The sequence below is a fragment of the Pleurodeles waltl genome, chromosome 11 (assembly GCF_031143425.1).
Source record: "Pleurodeles waltl isolate 20211129_DDA chromosome 11, aPleWal1.hap1.20221129, whole genome shotgun sequence".
NCBI lineage: Eukaryota > Metazoa > Chordata > Amphibia > Caudata > Salamandridae > Pleurodeles > Pleurodeles waltl.
Window position 1 is genome coordinate 34409854 of NC_090450.1, and position 18418 is coordinate 34428271.

The 18418-nt window shown below is 43.0% G+C and overlaps 1 protein-coding gene across 3 annotated transcripts in view; it reads left to right on the plus strand.

Annotated features, from left to right (window-relative positions):
- AP2M1 (adaptor related protein complex 2 subunit mu 1) overlaps positions 1-18418 on the plus strand; it is a 174799-nt gene that overhangs the window by 48899 nt on the left and 107482 nt on the right. For all 3 annotated transcript variants that reach the window (XM_069212940.1, XM_069212941.1, XM_069212943.1), the window contains one exon: positions 13569-13834. In XM_069212940.1, the coding sequence (XP_069069041.1) occupies positions 13569-13834 (266 nt within the window). The remainder of the gene's footprint in view (positions 1-13568; positions 13835-18418) is intronic.

Below are 18418 nucleotides of genomic sequence, written 5' to 3' on the forward strand. Positions count from 1 at the left end.
GGGACTCAGAAGCCTGCTATCTCACTGTCCCTGGTATCAATTCAGCAACTGGCACAATCTAATCAATATGCAGAGGTAGGTGTGTAAGGGAGGGACATGTTTGTTATTTCACCAGTTCTGTCTCCATATCTGGCACAAGGTTGGGTGTGACACCAATCATCAGCTGGTCTTTTCCTTCTTTCTGTTGGGTTCATTGTGTTTATCTCTGTTTTTGTGTGTATTTTATTTTATTTTTCTAACCCTTTCTCTTGTTGCTGTCAATCTCCTTTCCTCGCTGGTGCCATTTCTGTCCATCTCATCTCCTCATTGGCTGCGATAGCAATAGGTAAGAGGCGCATGGCGTACTGTGGCGAACACCTCTCCCATAAAATGCTTGTTTAATAATAAATGTTAACATTTTCTATGGTAATTCTATTTCTATTCTTCCTCAAATGGTATGCTGATCATGCAGTTGTATAATTGGTCCCCTAGTTAAATTCCCTGGTAGGAGTCAAGCATGGATATTTACCGCTCCCTACAAGCACTCTGTAGGATCTTGAGCAATATACATAATTGTTTGCTTGAGCATGCCTGAGCCTTGTATTTCTGTTTAGTGGCAGCTGGAAAGAGTAGGGATTCTCAGTTGTCACTGCATGGTGAACCCATGGCACCATCTTTCTTCTTTAATTGAATCACTGCTACTCCTAAAGTTATTGTTTGTAAGTTATCTTTCCTGAATACAAGATCCATTTCTGGAAGCCAGTTTTCCTGAATGTTTGCACAGCTTTTTTTGTTTCCATGGTATCGACCATACTGAGACAGTGCTGAGCTGGACCTCAAACTTAAAATCTTTCTCCGCTCATCCATTGTCATTTCACTGTTCTCTTCCGAGACCCCTTAGATGATGATGATTATGGCCTAGTCTTCTCAATTGTGTCAAACTTTGGCATCCCTAGTAGTGCACCCTCCTTCCTTGCTTTCCTTCCTGCTGACAAATTGTCAAATACGTGGTGATTGACTGTACCCAGGGGGACAGTGGCCAGGCCCAAATAATCTAAAATAAATTACAAAAAGTAAAGGGTACAAATTGAATGTCTCTGGAAAGAGAAATATTTGTGTTTCCAATGGATTCCAGTCATTGTCTCAAAACCCCCTTTGCTCCTTATTGGGGATGAAAGTCTTTCCGACTTGAATGGGTAGTCTTAAAGCCTCCACTGAGTTACAGCTCTCTACCTTTTAGATTAAGTGAGTCTGGACAACTGTTTGTGGTAATAAAGATGAGAGCTCTGTTTGTAGTATCCCTTTCTAGACCCTTGTTCCTCCCCTTCCCGTGACTGGCTACTCACCCCAGGAAAAGTGCTACTCTTTGTCTCTTTCACTCAAATACTGCTAACCTTGTTAGCATCCTTGCCTTTAAATATTGACTTGAGGACTTTAGGTATGTGAAATACAGAGAACACATTAGTTAAAACATGCAATTGCGCACCATTAACATCACAGTTTCTCTGGGGGTTTGTGGACACATAAATGATTTTTATTTCACTACTTCAGAACACACAGTTGCACAATACTTTCTCGTGTTGCCTCTAGGTGGTTATTTTTAGATTTCTAGCAGGTACTACAAGGTGTGCTCTTGAGGAATGTTTGCTTCACTTTCACCACAAACTTATCACACACATTAGTCGTATATAGGAAAATAGATGTCCCAATACACATTGGGTAGGTAGCATACTGTACTATACTGTACTCCATATGGTAAACAAGGTAGCCTTTTGCATCATAGTTAAAATACAGGCAATTCATATAGGAACTTCTACTTCTGACCTAGTCTGTGTATTTCCACTTGCCACATCACACACGTTCACAAAAGAGAAAGATCTTGGCTTCAACTCTACCTCTCACACTAGGAAGAAGAATGCATGCACTTGACTGTTGACTGTGGTAGGGAAAGATGAGGTGCTTTGTTCTTCCTACAGCAGGTGGTAGCTCCACTCCCCTTGAAATGCTCTTTGCGAAGGATTGATAGCCTGAAAGGCTTGGTATATATAGCAGTAGGTTTCCAAGATGGCCACCGGGGTTGCAAGGCTCATGGGACTGAAATCCATGGCATTGAAGGTCACGCTTCCCATTCTTTTACTTGTCATTGTAAATGTTGCCTCATCTAAAGGCCTTGCACGAAAATGTAAATTGGTTAGGCAGATACCCACAGGGGCAACAACAAGCCCCAGTGAGGTTTTTGTTAACCAGCTTAGTTTCTGACCGAATGAGGGGTGCCTGAAGCTTTGCTCAGAAGCCCGCAGCCGGAGCAATTAAACTTGATGAAGTAGATTTAAGACTACCAAGGCTGGTAGTCTTAAATGCACCTCATGCCTCTTTAATCCTCTACCAGGCACTCCCTGCCCCTTTATCTCACTTTCAGGTTCCTTCTTTCTTCCTTTCTGATGGTTTTATCTGCTTTCTTTTCCTCCACATTTAAGATCTGCCTATTTTTCCTTGTATTGCGCTTGGAAAAAATATGTGCTGGTCACCAAAAATAAGTACTGGTGGCCTCCATCTGTGATTGCTGGAAATTAAACACTGCTACCAACGGTATCCTGCACCTGTTAAAAACAGCTAGTACCCTGTTCTTTTTAGCCCAGATCAGCCAGAGAAGTCTTCAAGATAACACCCTATTGTTTTTTTTGGTGCAAATTGTTGGTAGTTTTGTCCTTGGATGACCAGACCATTTGTTTCCTCATGTTTCTTCAGCTTCATACACCTCTCTACAAGTGGATGTCCTCCAGGGCACTTCGGATATATCCTTTTCCTACTCTCAATCAATCTTAGCGGCATCATTTCATCTATTGGGGTCTAATATCCGCCCTTGGAAGAAGACACTCAAGTCATGTACTGGGTTAAAACAAACTGCCTTATTCTCACACATTTGATACAATCAAGATAATCTGCGTCATGGTGACCATTTCACATAGAAAAAGTTTATCTTAATCCATCCGTTCTTCACTTGTGACTCTCAACCTTAGACTGAGTTTGCATTTTGCTTAACGTGCAGACTACACCTCACCTTCCTTCTTGGCAAGACCCAGATCGAAGCATTGGTCCCAAGCAAACTGAGTTACTTTCACGGGGTTTGTCTGGACGTTCTTTGCTATTCTAAACCCCTCAGCCTCCCTTCTGCCAGTTCCATCCTGTTCAACTTTGTCTCCTACAACAAGTAGGCGGGTGTAGTGTGCTATACATCCATCTGATGAATTCCTTATTATAGTTTTCACAACCTTCAAGTGCGTTTACACACTCAGTCCTATGCACAGGTCCTGCCATATAGTGTTGGGCTCGGAGTGTTACAAGTTGTTTTTCTTCGAAGAAGTCTTTTCGAGTCACGGGACCGATTGACTCCTCCTTTTTGGCTCCATTGCGCATGGGCATCGACTCCATCTTAGATTGTTTTCTTTCCGCCATTGGGTTCGGATGTGTTCCTCTTCACTCCGGTTGTTCGAGTCGAAAAAATCGTACAAATCCTCTAAATTCGTCAGGATTGTTTTCGATCATATCATCCATCATCGACACCTCAGTACCGGAGGATACAGATCTTTAATTGCTCTTCGGGGCACCCTCGCCCAACTTGGGCCTGTTTGGCCCGACCAAATGTTTTGTCGAAGCCTCATGGACTGGACCCTGTTTAGATTCTGCCCTCGGTGCCACGCCAAATATCCCTATACGGATCAACATCTGGTTTGTAACCTGTGTTTGTCTCCGGATCATCGAGAAGATACCTGCGAAGACTGTAGATCCTTCCGCTCAAAAAAGACTCGAGACCGAAGAGCGCGGAGATTAGAGATGGCGTCCAGAAGCACTGAACGCCTCGACGCAGAAGAGGAGATGATCCACACCGCCGTCTCCGTTCGGGGGTCCGATTCCGAACAAGAGTCGGACATCGACCGACCAATAACAGCGGGCCAGCAAAAGTGAGTACGCTTGCCCTGACCCAATCCAAGCCCAAATACAAGGCCTTGGGGACGCCACTACCAGAAGGCCATGTCTCCACCCATAAGAAAGCTACCGGTGACCAAGCAACATCTTCAGCACCGAAAAAGGCCACGCCACCAACAAAGCCTTCGGACTCGAGCTGAGGCACAGGCTCTGAAATTATAAGGCACCGACCCATTGAGTCGACACCCCGAAAGTCCCTTTCGGAGCCGAGGCCAACAAGTACTCCAGGCCCATTGGTGCTGAAAAAACCGGCTTCAGAGTAGAAAAACATTCCTACACAGAAGAGCATGGACTTTCAAAACAATTAAAAGAAAGCCATAGATTTGATGAGGAATTGGCACAAATGGAGGATTTCGATGAAAGACAGGCCAGGATACAAGTCCACAAAGACACTGGCAAGATCCTCACAGCACCTCCTCTGACAACAAAGAGGAAATTGGCCTTCCATGGACGTTTGGACACTGACCAGCCAACGGCTAAAGTGCTAAAAACAAGAGCGAAATCTCTGCCTCCCCAGATTTCACCTCAACAGTCTCCTCCTCATTCTCCCCAACTAACTGTCTCCCCGCCTGCTACACCCACTGCACAGTCCATCACACACTATGCAGTCACCTGGGTGACTGCATAGTGTGTGGTGGACTGTGCAGACATAGACCTGTTCGCCACCAACCACAACGCAAAATGCCGAAACTTCGCGTCCAGGTACCCACATCCTTAATCCAAGGGCAATGCTCTATGGATCAACTGGTCAGGGATATTTTCTTATGCTTTTCCTCCTCTCCCGCTCATTCCATTTCTGGTCAACAAACTGCGTCAAAACAAACTCATACTTATAGCAGCACCATTGTGGGCACGTCAACCATTGTACATCACATTGCTAGACCTGAGTAGTACCACACATCAAACTCCCAAACAAACCGGACCTGTTGACACAAAACAAACAACAGATCAGACACCCCAATCCAGCAATGCTCAATCTGGCAGTCTGGCTCCTGAAATCCTAGAGTTTGGATATCTAAATCTTCCACCAGAATGTATGGAAGTGATTAAACAGGCAAGAAAACCTACCACTAGGCAGTGTTAGGTAAACAAATGGAAAAGATTTGTTTTCTACTGTCAAGCAAAACACATAACGCCCTTAGACGCAACCATACAAGACATTGTAGGTTATTTACTCCACCTACAAAAAGCAAATTTAGCTTTTTCATCTATTAAGATACATCTCACAGCAATTTCTGCTTATTTGCAAAATAAACAAACCAAATCTCTATTTAGAGTGCCTGTCATCAAAGCTTCCATGGAGGGTCTAAAACGAATCATACCTCCAAGAACGCCACCAGTACCCTCATGGAATCTTAACATTGTACTCACACGACTCATGGGTCCACCCTTTGAACCCATGCACTCCTGTCCGATTCAATTCCTAACTTGGAAAGTAGCATTTCTAGTGGCAATCACTTCATTATGAAGAGTTAGTGAAATACAAGCATTTACTATTGAACAACCCTTTACACAAGTACACAAACATAAGGTTGTACTTATCACAAACCCTAAATTTCTACCTAAAGTCATCTCACCGTTTCATTTAAACCAAACAGTGGAACTTCCAGTCTTCTTCCCACAGCCAGACTCAGTGGCAGAAAGAGCACTACATACATTAGATATTAAGAGAGCTTTAATGTATTACATTGACAGAACAAAATCATTTCGAAAAACTAAACAATTGTTTGTCGCATTCCAAAAACCCCATACTGGTAATCCTATATCAAAACAAGCCATAGCCAGGTGGATAGTGAAATGTATCCAAACTTGTTACCTAAAGGCTAAAAGACAACTGCTAATTACACCAAAAGCACATTCCACTGGGAAAAAAGGAGCAACAATGGCATTTCTAGGAAATATACCAATGACAGAAATCTGTAAAGCAGCTACTTGGTCGACACCTCATATATTTATCAAGCTTTACTGTGTAGATGTGTTAGCAGTACAACAGGCCACAGTAGGACAGGCTGTACTAAGAACAATATTTCAAACATCTTCAACTCCTACAGGCTGACCACGGGTTAGGGGAGGATTACTGCTTTGTAGTCTATGCATAGCATGTGTATCTGCAGCTACACATGCCATTGAACGGAAAATGTCACTTACCCAGTGTACATCTGTTCGTGGCATGTTCTGCTGCAGATTAACATGCGCCCTCCCTCCTCCCTGGGAGCCTGTAGCCATTTAAGTTACATTCAAATTTGTACACATGTTTATACATCTTTATTCCATTGCATGGACATCTCTTTCTTTACACTCTATCACTCCTACCTTACCCTCTGCGGGAAAACAATCTAAGATGGAGTCGATGCCCATGCGCAATAGAGCCGAAAAGGGGGAGTCACTCGGTCCCGTGACTCGAAAAGAGTTCTTCGAAGAAAAACAACTTGTAACACTCTGAGCCCAACACTAGATGGCAGGACCTGTGCATAGCATGTGAATCTGCAGCAGAACATGCCACGAACAGATGTACACTAGGTAAGTGACATTTTCCATATAGATATATTATATAGTGCTTCATTCCACTCTTCTGCCGTTTCTAAGCACTGTAAATAACAGATGTTACTATTTTACCTCTAAAGGTACTGCCTAGTGTAGGATTCCCTCACTCTGTGCCAGTGCCCTTTAATCGAAAGCTCTTCCATTACCACTGCTAAACCTCCTGCTCATATAATATTTGTTTTGTTTTCCTTGTGACACGTTGTCTCTCCTCTCACCTCTATTAGCAACCATCGACTTCAAATTGTCTGGAATTCCCCTCCCCTACATGGGAAGTGCCTATTGAACCGAGTTAGAACTGCACCCTGGACTGAATGTCGAGTCTGTAAGGTCCTGGTGTACCATTTGACGCTTTACTGTAATAAAAAAACCGAGATCTTACAAATAACTGCCTGTAAAATCTGGCGCTCTATAATGTACTACAGTGGTTTCCAACCCGTGGTCTGCGAATCCCGCTCAGGGTTTCTGTGAATGGTTTGTCAAATTAACTAATATTAACAGGTTGATTAAAGTTTATATAAATAAAAAGTGACTGTACATTTGAACATTTTAGAACTTAGTGTAAATTTCAAGTAATTTGAAATTGGAGGCAATTTTTTTTAAATTATCCTCAGATTGATTTGGGGGAGCAGTGCAGGTGCATTAAACAGGTTATAGCATGGACGATGCGTGGCCTCAATTGAATTTTTAAAAAAGCTCCAACTTTCCTATTAAAAGTTTTTTTTTTTTTTTTTTTTTAATTCGTTTGCAAATTAAATAAATGAGTTATTTGTGTTTGTGTTTGATTGCATGCTTGATTCTGCATTTTTTGTGTATTTTCTTTGTGGTTCAAATCATCACCAGAGTTTAGGCCTGGGTCCCCAGCTTCCAGTAAGGACTCATTGGAGGGTGGGGGGATCCTTGGATTCTAGTAATGATTCAGTAGGGGTCAGTGGGTTCCAGTAGTGATAAAGTGGGGTCCACCAAAGTCAAAAGGTTGGGAACCACTGATGTACTAGGTGACGGGCTTTTTGTAGTTATGCTGTACGCTGTAAACAGTCTTCAAAAAGAAATAGTTCATTAAGATTGCCATCTTCCAGACATAGAGATAAAGTTATAGTGCTCACATTGTGATAAGAAGAAAAGCTCTGCATAGTTCTGATTACTCTGTCAACACCTGGAACAAAAGTGGGTGAATGGAGAAGGGGAAATTAGGGAGGAGATACCTGCTGGAATCCATCATCCGAAGGAGACCTGGTTGGTGGTGTTTTAACCAATCAGCAGTGCCAATCAGTGTGCTAAGATTTATTCTCGAGCCGGATTCACTCACAATAAAGAGGTTCTCCATAGCAAGTTTTCCTTTCTTTCAGTCTTTTAAAGAATGCAGCCCTGTCTGAGATATTGGGAACTTGCTTCTAAGGACCTGAAACTTTTGCAGAGGAGTTCAATCAGATTTATCCTTGCTGATGAAAATGTTTAATTTAAGATGGCGCACATTTGTGTGGATTATGGTTTTAACTAATCAGCAGTGATTGAAAAGGCCATGAAGTACAGGTAACACAGATAAAATTTATCAACCTAAAAAATATATAATGCCAATTACATAAATTTGCTTTAAAAGCGGGGAAAATACATAAAGCCTTGAAATGCCTCTAGAAAGGGTGAAAAGTGACATTTTAACAGTTTCACAAACTTTCTTTTTTTTTTTTTTTGTAAATGAAAGGGAAGGACAGGGCAGTGTGTCTCTATTGAATATAACTATGTTGGAATATAAGTGGACATTGCACCTCCAAGATTACTGAGACCTCCAGTTTCCCATCATGCCCTGTTAGTTGCCACCAGGATCTTGGAGTACTGGGCTCTGTGTTTTTTTTTCATCCCAATATCTTTTCAGACCCTTTTTATAACTGGTTGCTTTGGTGCCCTTTAGGTCTGAGTATTTTTCAGGTATTTTACTTTTTCCGCCCCAACAGGAAAAAACAAACAAACCTTTTTTGTCGTAAAAATGAAATATTTTTGCGAAATGCCCAGAATGTGCCAAAAAATGGCTAACAGATTGCCACAAGATGTGTATTGTTTGCCTTCCAGAATCTCATAATACAAGAAAATGTCATCACTGTAGCTCCCACTCCAGGCGCACCTTAAGAATGAGATTTGCCTGCAGCGCCAAGAAGTAACGTGCGAAAAAGGCAGGAATAGCTTTCTGGGGAAAGGCTGCTCCCTCTACCGGTGTTCCTATCTCACTCTTTAAGGACTCTCGCAGGTAGATACAAAAGGAAAAGTGAAAAGGAGATTAAATGTCCCCGACTAACATTGAGGAAAGGTAAAGCACCTACATGCTGAACGTCAAGAACACATACAGCATCTAGGAGAAAGAGACCATTGATGTTGTCGTATCATTCAATGTTGAGATTCTTATGTTGTGAGAGAGAAGACAGTGGAGACACTCTCCATTCCCCGATTGCCAACAGTAATTATCAGACTGACTTATTTGAAGACCAGAATGGTTCTTATTGCTTTGGAGTCCTCCTGTCAGTGGAGGTTCCCAGATCCACACATTAGGCTATCATGCAGACCTTCCCTTCTGCACAAGTTTGGAGGTCGACTGCTTACACAGTTTTTTGTTGTTGTTTTTTTTTTTTTTTTTTTTTTTTGTAGTAATGAGCACTCAACCCAAGTTCCATCCTAAGCTGTTTCCGATTTTCATGTTAATTCATTTATGACTTTTCCAAAACGTCCTTTGAATCCCTCTTCTCAAGCAAAAAAATCCCTTGATACACCTGACGTGATACATGCGTAAAGTTTTAATCTCATGTAGATAAAAGTTCAGTTAGTCAGCTATGGTCAGTCAAAATAATCTGTTTAGATGGATAGTCTTTAGTATCCTTCTCTGCTATAAAAATGCTAACAAAGCTTTCACCAGTATAACAAAAACCCATTCAACCAAATGTAAATCTGATCCTAGGCATAACTGAGAAATATTCCAATTTCTGAGATCTGTAAGACCGCAGCTTGGAAATCTCTTCACATCTTTCCAAGGCAATACTGTCTTGATTCGTCTTCTGAAGCACATGCCCAAATAGGGGAAGCCTGTTTAAGAAATCTCTTTGATTAGGTTTATTCCTTTTATCTATTTCTTTGCAGTTTATTGAATTAGTTAGCCATTCAGTTCACTGCTAATAATTAATAATTGAAGGAGAAAGAAAATTTTCTTACCTGTAATTCTAGTTCTCCTTCAGGGGACTCCTTTGAAATCCCATGCAATGCTCCTGTGACTCAGATGGAAAAGATGCATTCTAAATCTAAATTAATACTTCCTGCGTTGAAAAGAACTCAGTTAACTGCCACCTTCAAGGCATGACAGGACACTCTATCATGGTCCAAGTGCCTTTAATAGTAAAGTGTCCATTGTCATTTTAACTTGGCTGCAGGCAATAGAGCTATGGTGTGTTTTTTTTCTCTTTCATTTACTTTATAAGTAAATCAAAATGGTTTGTTAAGGAGGTTTTAAAACGTCACTTTTCCTCCTTTCTAGTTACTTTCCAGGGCTTTATTTATTTTCCCCTACTTTTAAAGTAAGTTACATTTGTGTCAATGTACTTCTTCAATTTGACGAAATAAGGCAAATAAATGTTACACAAAATGTGACTTTGGAAAAAGTGCTCTGGGATCACTGCACGTGGGGTAGGATACTCAGTGCTTAGGAGTTCAACTGAGGTTTCTCTAAAGGAGAACTAGGATTTCAGGTAAGAAATAATACCCATGTCTATATGCTAAGTGTAAGGAAATGCCTTCCTTGGCATGGTGACCCCCTAACTTTTTGCTTTTTGTTATGATTGAAAGTGTGCTGGGACCCTGCTAACCAGGCCCCAGCACCAGTGTTCTTTCCCTAAGCTGTACCTTTGTTCCCACAATTGGCACAGCCCTGGCACACAGATAAGTCCCTTGTAAGTGGTACTCTTGGTACCAAGGGCCCTGTGGCCAGGGAAGGTCTCTAAGGGTTGCAGCACGTCTTATGCCACCCTGGGGACCCCTCACTCAGCACATGCACACTGCCTCACAGCTTGTGTGTGCTGATGGGGAGAAAATGACTAAGTCGACATGGCACTCCCCTCAGGGTGCCATGCCCACCTCTCACTGCCTGTGGCATAGGTAAGTCGCCCCTCTAGCAGGCCTTACAGCCATAAGGCAGGGTGCACTATATCACAGGTGAGGGCATAAGTGCATGAGCACTATGCCCCTACAGTGTCTAAGCAAAACCCTAGACATTGTAAGTGCAGGGTAGCCATAAAGAGTATATGGGAGTCTGTCAATTATGAACTCCACAGTTCCATAATGGCTACACTGAAGTCTGGGAAGTTTGGTATCAAACTTCTCAGCACAATAAATGTACACTGATGCCAGTGTGGGATTTATTGTAAAAACACCCAGAGGGCATCTTAGAGATGCCCCCTGAATACCAGTCTGACTCCTAGTGCTAGGCTGACCAGTTTCTGCCAGCCTGCCACAACCAGACTAGTTTCTGGCCACATGGGGAGAGTGCCTTTGTTACTCTGTGGACAGGAACAAAGCCTGTACTGGGTGGAGGTGCTTCTCTCCTCCCCTGCAGGAACTGTAACACCGGCCTTTTGTTACAGCTCCTTGAGCGCATCCCCGCTAGTGGAGATGCCCACCCCTCGGGCCACTGCTCCCACTTTTGGCGGCAAGGCTGGAGGAGATAATGAGGAAAACAAGGAGGAGTCACCCACCAGTCAGGACAGCCCCTACGGTGCCCTGAGCTGAGGTGACCCTTGCTTTTAGAAATCCTCCATCTTGAGATTGGGGGATTCCCACAATAGGAATAGGGATGTGCCCCCCTCCCCCTCAGTGAGGAGGCACAAAGAGGGTGTAGCCACCCTCGAGGACAGTAGCCATTGGCTACTGCCCCAGACCTAAACACACCCCTAAATTTAGTATTTAGGGGCAACCCTGAATCCAGGAAATCAGGTTCCTACAACAAGGACTGCTGACCTGAAAGCCTCGCAGAGACGACGAGACGACAACTGACTTGCCTCAGCCCTACCGGCCTGTCTCCATACTCAAAGAACCTGCACATTGACTCATCCGACAGGGGCCAGCGACCTCTGAGGACTCGGAGGACTGCCCTAAACCCGAAGGACCAAGAAACTCCAGAGAACAGCGGCACTGTTCAAAAGCTGCAACAACTTTGCAACTTCAAAGCAACTTTCAAAGAACTCTCTCATCCTGCCGGAAGCGTGAGACTTCTCACTCTGCACCCGACAACCCCGGCTCGAGTTCAGGAGAACCAACACTGCAGAGAGGACTCCCAGGTGACTGACGACGTCAGTACCCTGAGTCGACCCCCCCCTGCCCCCGACAGCGATGCCTGCACAGAGGATCCAGAGGCTCCCCCTGACTGTGACTGCCTGGTAACGAGGAACCCGACACCTGGACCAAGCACTGCACCCTCACCCCCCCAGGACCGAGAGGAACCACCTTCTAGTGCAGGAGTGACCAGCAGGCGGCCCTCTTAGCCCAGTCAGTGGCCGGCCCAAGAAGCCCCCCCCGGCAAACCCCCGGCCACCCACCCATGCTCTACAAAAAAACCCTGGCGTGCTCCCTGAGGATGCAGGTACTTACCTGCCAGCAGACCGGAGCACCCCTGTTCTCCATAGGTGCCTATGTATTTTGGGCCCTCCTTTGACCTCAGCACCTGACCGGCCCTGTGTTGCTGTGGCTTTGGGGTTGCCTTGAACCCCCAACGGTGGGCTGCCTATGCCCAGGAGACTGACTGTGTAAGTGCTTTACTTACCTGAGAAACTTAACCAAACTTACCTCCCCCAGGAACTGTTGATTTTTGCACTGTGTCCACTTTTAAAATAGCTTATTGCCATTTTAACCTAAACTGTGTATACTGCTGTTTTAAATCAAAGTTCTATACTTACCTGTGTGAAGTGCCTGGCGTTTTATGTACTTACCTCAAATCTTGAATCTTGTGGTTATAAAATAAATTAAGAAAATATATTTTTCTATATAAAAACTATTGGCTGGAATTGTCTTTCAGTGTGTGTTCCTCATTTATTGCCTGTGTGTGTGCAACAATTGCTTAACACTACCTTCTGATAAGCCTACTGCTCGACCACACTACCACAAAATAGAGCATTAGTTTTATCTAATTTTGCCACTATCAACCTCTAAGGGGAACCCTTGGACTCTGTGCACACTATCTCTCACTTTGAGATAGTATATACAGAGCCAACTTCCCACACTAAGAAATTAAAATCTAGCTACCATGTGACTTTGTTTAGGACAGTCTAAGATCTCAATTCATCCTGTGTCAGGAGTTAAAGATCATTCTGGCAGGGAGTAAAAGTACTAGACACACCAAGACTTGCTCAGCGTATCATTTATAGGCATTTTGATCTTTGAAAGGTTCAGTAAGGTACTTTTTGTCAGCAACTGCTACCTGTCTAATCTCACACTGTGAAATGTGGTAACCTCATAGGAGTCCACGTTTTCATGATTTCATTGCCATGACTCATTACTTGAAAATTCATGCTATTGAATAATTTAGTTTGGCCCAAGGCATCCATGCTCAGCGTTTTATTTTACATTTTTAATGACATGATTACACTAAGGCAAAAGGGTTATTTATACCTTGCCTCCTCAACCTGAAGGTGTGTCAAACAGTCTTGATAGTTTCTTTGATTCTTTGCACCTGCACCTCACAACTATTCATAGATAGAAGTTTCCAACATTTTTTTTTTTTTTTTTTTTTTTACAATGTATAGAAATAGTTTCAAGTCTTAATATAGGTTTTGGGCTTGGCTACTGTTTTTCATTTGTTTTGGTTAAAATGTAAACCAATTTAGTAGTTTTGTTAGATCATAATGCTCACCTTTTTTTCCCACCCACATGTCTGAGCAGATCCCTAATGTGATGATAGGGTTATGTGCTACCCAGAATGGCTTAGAGCAGGCTTGTGTGATCTTTTTTTTTTCTTCTTCTTATGAGAAGTAGGAGATAGATTATAGTGTAATCTAATGTACTCTTTTATTTTCTTGTGCGTGCAATTCCTGCAGACGGAACGCAGTGGATGCCTTTCGTGTTAATGTCATTCATGCCCGGCAACAGGTACGCTCCCCTGTCACCAACATCGCCCGCACCAGTTTCTTCCATGTCAAGCGCTCCAACATTTGGCTGGCGGCCGTCACCAAGCAGAATGTCAACGCTGCCATGGTGTTTGAGTTCCTCTACAAGATGTGTGATGTCATGACTGCCTACTTTGGCAAGATCAGTGAAGAGAACATAAAGAACAACTTTGTGCTGATCTATGAGCTTCTTGATGGTGAGTTGGACTCTTACTCTATACTTCAAGGGGCCGCTTGGTAAGCTTCTGGTAGCCAGCGGGCCAATATTGTTAAGGAACTCTGGATGAGTAGGTGTTTGCTGTAAGGTGGTGAATGAAGAATATATGTTCTTGATGAAACAGTTGAGGGATCATTTGATTTATTAGTTTCAGGATGTGCTTATCGACTATGCAGGATTTATGACTATTTTTCACACCACTCTTGATACAGTTGCAATCTGATCTGTAAGCCTATAGTTGATGAGACAAGCTTGCACGTAAGGCAGGTGAAAAGAATGGCGTGATAATGCAAATGTTTTTACCTGTAAATTGTCTGCTATGTATACTTGTGACCACACAGAGTTGGCTGATCTGTAGACTGCTGGATTACACAGAGCCCTTTTATGAAAATGTGTTTGGGGGCTGGGTGGCAGGATTCTGCTATTCACAAAATTGGTCTCATTGATCTTTGTAAATCTGGGCATTAATTGGGGCATGTAAGATGTCTGACTACAGGGACAAGGGGATCATGATGCTAATGGCCCTTTTTTGTTAGCGTTTGTTCTGCAAGTTTCACAAAACGTCAGTTTGCACTACTCATTGGTTCTTACTCATTTTACTAGCTCCGTACTTATCCTGTTAGACACTGGATTTTAAGGGCATGGTTTTAAATGTTTTCACTCTTTTACAGCAACACGTAACTCCCTAGTATCACCATGTATGGCAGGCATAGCTGGAAGCACTCTGGTTATTCCTTTATTCATCTGGTTGAGGCTGGCCATTCGTGCTAGTGACAAAGGTACAGTGCTCCCGTTGGAGAGCCATATAGAAACACAAATGTTATTGCTACCTTGTATTTCCTCTCAGTCTAAATACAGTGTAGAATGTCCGCAGCTATAAAGTCTACTTTAATCTTCTTGTCAACAAACTAGCTAAAAGACTAAAGTCATAATCTTTCTTCCTTCTTGGAAACATTTGCCCCAACTATGTTCAGCAGTGACTTCTTTCCCCTTTGTTTCAGATGAATTATTATAGCACTTTGCTGGGCCAAAAGTCCTCTGCATGTTTTCCTACAGCTGTGCCACATTGACTTTTTACATGCCCTGGAAAGCCTTCTGTATTTATTTTCCCAGTGAATTCAGTAATCAAGCAAGTCCCTTCAGGTACTTATGCTTTACTGTTGTGAGGCATTAGAACTAGGCTCAGATGTCAAAGGGGCCACCAATGTGCACTCCTCTTTGTGACAGTAGCTAGTTGTGTGAGCCTAGTGGTTAGACAGGCCTCTTTACCTGTACTCCTGTGGAGGAATAGCCTTCTAAGTACCTCCATGAATAGTAAATGCAGTTTCCCATTAATGCGGCCTTCTGTTTTCTGGATGTTTGGGAGGGATAATCTGGCAGCATCCTCTGATTTACTTGGATTGGGAAATGGTGAAGTCCTTCTGTTTCCCCTTGTATTGTGTGTTCACATCTGCTCCTTCTTCCCGACCCTCCTAATTCTCCTCGCCACCCAGGACCCCCCTTGTGTAAAAGAAAAAAAAAGAAAAAAATGTCCATGTGTTGGGGCAGGTGTACCATAGTGGATGGAAAGGGAAAGGCTATGTACACCAGATCTTATGTCCTATAGCTGTGGTTTCCATGCTATAGTCAAATCTACTACCCCGTTTCCTTTTTAGGTTAAGCGTAAGGCCTCTTGTGTACTTTTAGTATACTTCTGGGTGCTTAAAGCCATTTCAATTGTTCTTGTCAGTGTCTTTTAACAATCTTTGCTTGTTAGTGGTCAGTCATGCCTGTTTGGCCCTCCTTTTTCTCTTTGGAGCAGGGACTAACTAGTGTATAATTGCGCTTTGTCGTGTTCATCTGTTCTTTCGGGGGGGGGGGTTTATTTTATTTATTTTATTTTTCTTGGTTTCCTGCTCCTGTGAGTCAATGTGCTTACAATGCTGAGCTTGGGGGCACAGTCTGCGCACCATACTGTTTGGCTCATAGTGCTTAAATTGCACTCCCCCAAGCCATATTCTTGCTTGTACCTCCACCCAGTTGCCTTCCTCCCGCTGTCGCTTGATAACTCCTGTGTCACGGTGGCCGCTTGCCCCATACCACCTTGCTTTGTTTTGCCTTGCTGCTTTGCGCTCATGGCGATATGTTTCTTCCTTTTCCTTGTTTTCGGGCATCTTGCAATTTTTTTTACGATGACTTAAGGGTCCTTGTTTTTTTTCTTTTTTTTTTTTTTTGCAGTTTCATGTATCGCAACATTGCTGTTAAAATACCAGAGGGATCTCCGTTTGAACTCCTTTGTTAACTAGTCTTGACAAATCAGATTATTATCTGACCACTACAATTCCTTCCTAGCGTCTGATGTGGATGTCCCTGCCACCTGAAAGACCGGGTCTGCTCACAAGAAAGAAACTGCTTGTTGAGCTGGAGATCACCTATGCTCATTCCACAGGGGTATTCCCCCCCCCCTTTCATGCAAAGGATATGTCTTGCAGAAGGGCAGAGAATGGCCTCTGCCCCCACGGGAGCACGCCTGGGCTACGGCTCATACTACATTCAGCCCGTTTATCACTGGAGACACAGGAGGCAGTCTGGGGCCATTCTGCCCATCATAGATACTATGATTCATTAATGAAAAGCCTTCATTATTAGGGTGAGCACTGTAAATAAACATTTTAAGGTCACGCTGCGCTACTGACAGTGATTCTAGTAAAAAAAATACAAATAAAAAAACGTGTACACACATTTGAAAAGTTAAACAATGTAAGGCTAAGTAGAATGCTCTGATTACATGCACGTTTGCAGATGCTTGTGAGCAAGAGTGATGATTCTTTGCTTTAAAAATAGAAAGAAAAACTTGCAAGTGGGAAAAATATTTTGCTACTATGAAGTGTCATTTAGTGAAATATGTTGATGCATGCTAGTATTTCCAAAAACTATTCCCTCACAGAACCTGCCTGAGTGAGTACAGAGGCCGGAGTGGCTCCATGTTCTTTGCAAGGTTGCCCCCTTCAGTTTCGTTACGCCACCTGATTACCACAGTAGTTCCTGACACTAACAAAACTTTGTGTGCCAAAATGCTCCTTGTGGGAGAGCAGAATGAGATCACTCACAGTAAAGCCAGTCAATAGATAAAGAAATCGAAGTTTAATAAAAATAAAATGTCTTTAATGCCAGACCTAATTAGGGACCCAATTATTAAAGTCACAAAAGTGCACCTATGGTTTATGTCTTTGAATTAGTGGCTTTCATGAATTCACAATAATTTACATAAGTAGATCAGGAAATCTTACTCCTAGAAAATATTTGTTAACTGCATTTTAGCATGCGCAAATATGCATGTTTAGATTTGTTCATGTGAAAATCTATCGAGTTTTTACTAATTCACATTCCCTCCAACCACTTTTTTTCCCAACCCTGGAAAAACTTCTTTTTCTCCCATTGTCAGGAGTAAATTTCCAACCTTTCTCGTTATGGGAGAAAATTAGAGAAGAGCTGGTGAAAATCCCTAAAACATGCAAGTTAGTAGGTTTGTAGACTCAAAGGCATTCCAGCCCTGGAACTGTTGCTTACTCCTTCCTCCAGCCCCAGTATGTAGATCTGCAGAAAGAGATTGCCAGACTATATGACACCATAGGGACATGTAGATTATTTTACAGAACAAGTAGATTTAAGAAGCAACCTGTCCCATGGACAAGTAGATATTTTATTAAATTCCACACCCCTGCAGACTAGGATAATAGGATTCTGTAGCACATACAAGCAGGTTGGTAGGAAAACCATTTTAGCCACTGAAATTCTTCCCATCATGGAGAGCAGCAGTCTTTTCCAGAACTCAGCTGACTGTGCAAGTCCTGCCAGCATCCTGCCAATGTTAGTCGTAGTGAGCCCTGGTTCATTGTGTGACCTAGACCCTGCGATAGCGAAAAGTTTATTGCTCTCAGTCAGAGTTCCCTTGGGAGTGCAACATTGGTGCACCACAGTCCGGCTAGCTGAAATATTTTAGAGGTTCCTTTTTTTTTTTTTTTTTTGCATATAGCTGTAACATCTGCAAATCTACCCTGTTCTCCCAGCAAAACTGGGACTGACCACTCTGGTTCCACAAATAAATGAGGATGTAATCTGCATACATAGACAACTCACGCAGGATAGCAGCCAATCGGTTTCCCCCATGGGTCGAGTCTGGTTAACACACAGGCCAGTGGCTCCAACACCAGTGTGAAAATCATAGGGGGCCATCCTTCCCTCGTCTCAGCTTTCAGGGGGTCTAAGTCCATGCCACCTGTACAAACTCTTTCCACAGGCTATGTGTGTAGTCGCTGCACCCACTGAATACATTTGGGGCTGAATCCTATGTGTCATAAAATGGCCTACATGTAGTGCCACTCAACTGTATCAAATGACCTCTCTGTGTCAAGGGTCGCCACGGCAAACCTGTGCTCTGAGTAGTCCAGGGTGTGCATGGTGTGGTTCAGACATAGTGTATCAATGTCTGGACTAACCATAGTAGTCTGTTGGCTAGTGCTTTACACAGTAAATTCAAGTCAGTGGTTTAGCGTAGTTAGAGGTGTATAAGAATTGAGCTCTG